The 3,196-nt window shown below is 33.2% G+C and overlaps 1 protein-coding gene across 1 annotated transcript; it reads right to left on the reverse strand.

Annotated features, from left to right (window-relative positions):
* Window positions 1-2,216: 2,216 nt before the first annotated feature.
* On the reverse strand, window positions 2,217-2,886 carry LOC114695662 (transmembrane protein 126A-like). The gene is given in 2 exon segments (XM_037211927.1): window positions 2,217-2,472; window positions 2,475-2,886. Coding segments are annotated over 2 exon segments (585 nt in total). The 5' UTR covers window positions 2,842-2,886; the 3' UTR covers window positions 2,217-2,254.
* Window positions 2,887-3,196: the final 310 nt, after the last annotated feature.

Raw genomic sequence — 3,196 nt, forward strand, 5'->3', positions numbered from 1 at the left:
GGCCTTGATACAAAGTTTGAGTGCAAATTGATCAGAAAGCAATTTCACCCCAGCATAACCATGTCAACCAGAAGTGAGGTGACCATGGCATTTAAGTGAAGGAGGGCTTAATTTGACCTGTGGAAACCAGTAATTAAAATTATGATATGACAGTTGGAAGACAAAAATGATACAATCATTTAATACATGTAGGTAAAGAGTTTAATAGCATTAATTATATATTCTCTCTCTCTCTCTCTTTTAGCAAATTAGGAAAAGACTACAACTTCATCAGTAAGATGAATGTCTACAACAAAATTCTCAAGGTGTAAGGTTAAAAAACGTCCTTTGTCTTGAGAACCAGACAAACCCTCTTTCAGTATCATGCCTAAGATGAGGCAAACACATAAAGTATGTAACACTGGAAGACAGAAAATTTCTTGTTAGTTACAGCTGTGTGATTATACATGTAGAAAAGTAAGAAAGTGTAAAGACACATTATTAAGTTAATGAAACTTCATCTAGTATGCTATTTGTACATAGTACTGATATATATTCTACAATAACTTTGCAAATAAAACAATAATTAAATCAAAAATTCTTCTAGCAAAATTCATAAAATAAAACACAAATTCTAAATAAGATATGGCAAAACTTTTTTAAACAGTTATATAAATTCCAATAGATAGCAAAATTTTCTTTTGATGATTATAAAATAAGTTTTATAAGTAGAATTCAAACCTGAATAATTTTTGGTTCCAAGTCCACATACTAAAGAACTTTTCTTACAGTATCTATAACAGATGAAAATTAAAACTAGCATCATTGACATTGTCATAATACCATCTAACAAGAGATATGTGTAGATCAGACCTCATCCCAGAACAGAGGACCTCTCCTAATCATAACATATATATGCTACCATAATAGTTAGGAAAAAGTATTTATATTTATATCCTTCAAATCATGTAAGGTAAAAAAACTCCAAGCATAATGGAAATGCTAAAAATTGTGAAGTATATATAAATAGTGAAAAACAAAGAAATCCAACATGTTTTTACAGTTGGTTAATAGAAATAGCATATTTTGAGAATAAATCTTTAAAAAGTTGTTGTTTGATCACTTTAAATGTGGGACTATAAGATCACAACACATTTTGGGGCTGTGCTGGAGAGGTGGCTAAGTGGTTAAGAGCAGTGGCCTGCGTTAAGAGGACCTGGGTTCAATTCCCAGGACCCACATGGTGGCTCACACTTGCCTGCATGTAACTCCAGTTCCAGGGGACCAGACACCCATGGCCAAACACCAATGGACATAAAATAAAAATACATGAATTTAGAGAAAAAAGGTAACACACTCTTTGATGTCTTTTGAGGAAGTCCAAGGACAGTAGAATAGTCAACTTTAGAACAGTGGTTCTCAGCCTTCCTAACACTGTGAGCCTTCAATACAGTTCCTCATGTTCTGGTGACCCCCAACCATAAAATTATTTTTTGTTGCTACTTCGCAACTGTAATTTTGCTACTGTTATGAATCATAATGTAAATAGTTTTGGAGATGGAGGTTTGCCAAAGAGGGTCAAGACCCATAGGTTGAGAACTGCTGCTTTAAATACGTATTAAGAATCTCTTTTCAAAAAAGAGAAAAATAATATATGAAAAACAAAACTTTTTTTTCATACAATATATTGTGTTTAGTTTACCCTCCCACAACTCCTACCACAATGTCGGGCCTTGGTGAAATTTCTTAATAAAGACCCTCAATATCAACCATAAATATTAGCTTCTTTTCAGATTGTAAACGTTTTCACTGAAACATATAGTAAAATAGGAAAAACTGAATAATAAATTGTTTCTGCAAATAAAAAAAGAATAAAATAAAATAGGATAAAATAATTGTTAAGTAATTGCCTATGTTGTGAATTTCCAAGATTCTAATTATACTACAAAAGACAATGGAATTTATATTATTTTCTATGATTTGTACTGAATTTAAAATTTCCATAATTTTGAAAATAAAAATAAAAGCAGATCCCATTCCTAAAAGGTGGAATCAATAAAAGAGTTGAATATTTGACTAAAGGTGATAGTATTAGTTTTATGAAAATCAAGAAGAAAGTCCTAAACATCAGTAAATAGTAAATTGAAAAGGAAGTATATTTAGAAAATATAATTCTTAATTTTAATATAAAAATATTGAAAATTAACTATATAAAAGAGATTCTTTTTTATTTTCACCATTTTATTTTTATTTTATTTTATTTTTGTGACTTGCTTTAAATCAGTGAAGTTTCAGGTTCAGGTGACTGAAGGGCCTTTATGAGGAGTTTGTATTGTCTCGACGCAAGGTATGCTGCAAACACACTCTGAAGTAAAATGGGAAATACCATCTTTCTACAGACAGGCTTAGAAACTGTAATCCAGTAATAGAAGAAGTTTTCCTTACTTGGTAGAAAGCTTGATTTAAACCTGGCAGCAAGGCCCCCATTCACAGAGCGAAAAGGATAAGGTATATGCCACCCATAACAAAACTAACTAGTGCGCCCCGGCTCATGGCACAGGCTTCACAGTTCAAATCACCTCTACTCAAAGGTATGCTTACAAAACCTCCATAAGTCATGGTTGCTGTCAAAAATGGCATCATGGCCATTGGTAAGCTAGAAACTAGTCGAGCTTGGGTCACATGCAAGATGCGCCGATAAAGACTGTTTGCTATTAGGCCGCTGAAACCAGCATTAAGTCCAACAAATATTGATCCATGTTCAAGCAGATTCCTTTCTGGTTCTGGAAGTTGTTTAATTTTTCTGGATATGATATCAAATATTGAATCTTCTTTGATAGTACTTTGTGTACGATTTTCCATTTTGGACCACTCGGCAGGACGAACGGCACCTTATGCCCTCCTCCCAGCCGCGGTGCTTGGCCAGGCTCTCCCACACCGCTGTCTACCACAACCTACACTCGGCTCTCCCGGCCTCCATCTATAAAAGAGATTCTTAAAGAGCAAGTGAAAGCAGATTTTTACATTTGGGAAATGGAAATATCATTACACAAAAAAATTTAGTACAATCTTTTCTATTTGTTTCTGTTGTTACACTAGAACACTTTCAAAACAAATATTGGGTTATCTGGTATTTTTTGTTTGTTTTGATTTTGTTTATTGCTTTTATATTCTGAGTACTAAGTGACAAAGGGACAGATAAAGATACATAAACACT

This window comes from Peromyscus leucopus, chromosome 18, assembly GCF_004664715.2.
Source record: "Peromyscus leucopus breed LL Stock chromosome 18, UCI_PerLeu_2.1, whole genome shotgun sequence".
NCBI classification, from domain to species: domain Eukaryota; kingdom Metazoa; phylum Chordata; class Mammalia; order Rodentia; family Cricetidae; genus Peromyscus; species Peromyscus leucopus.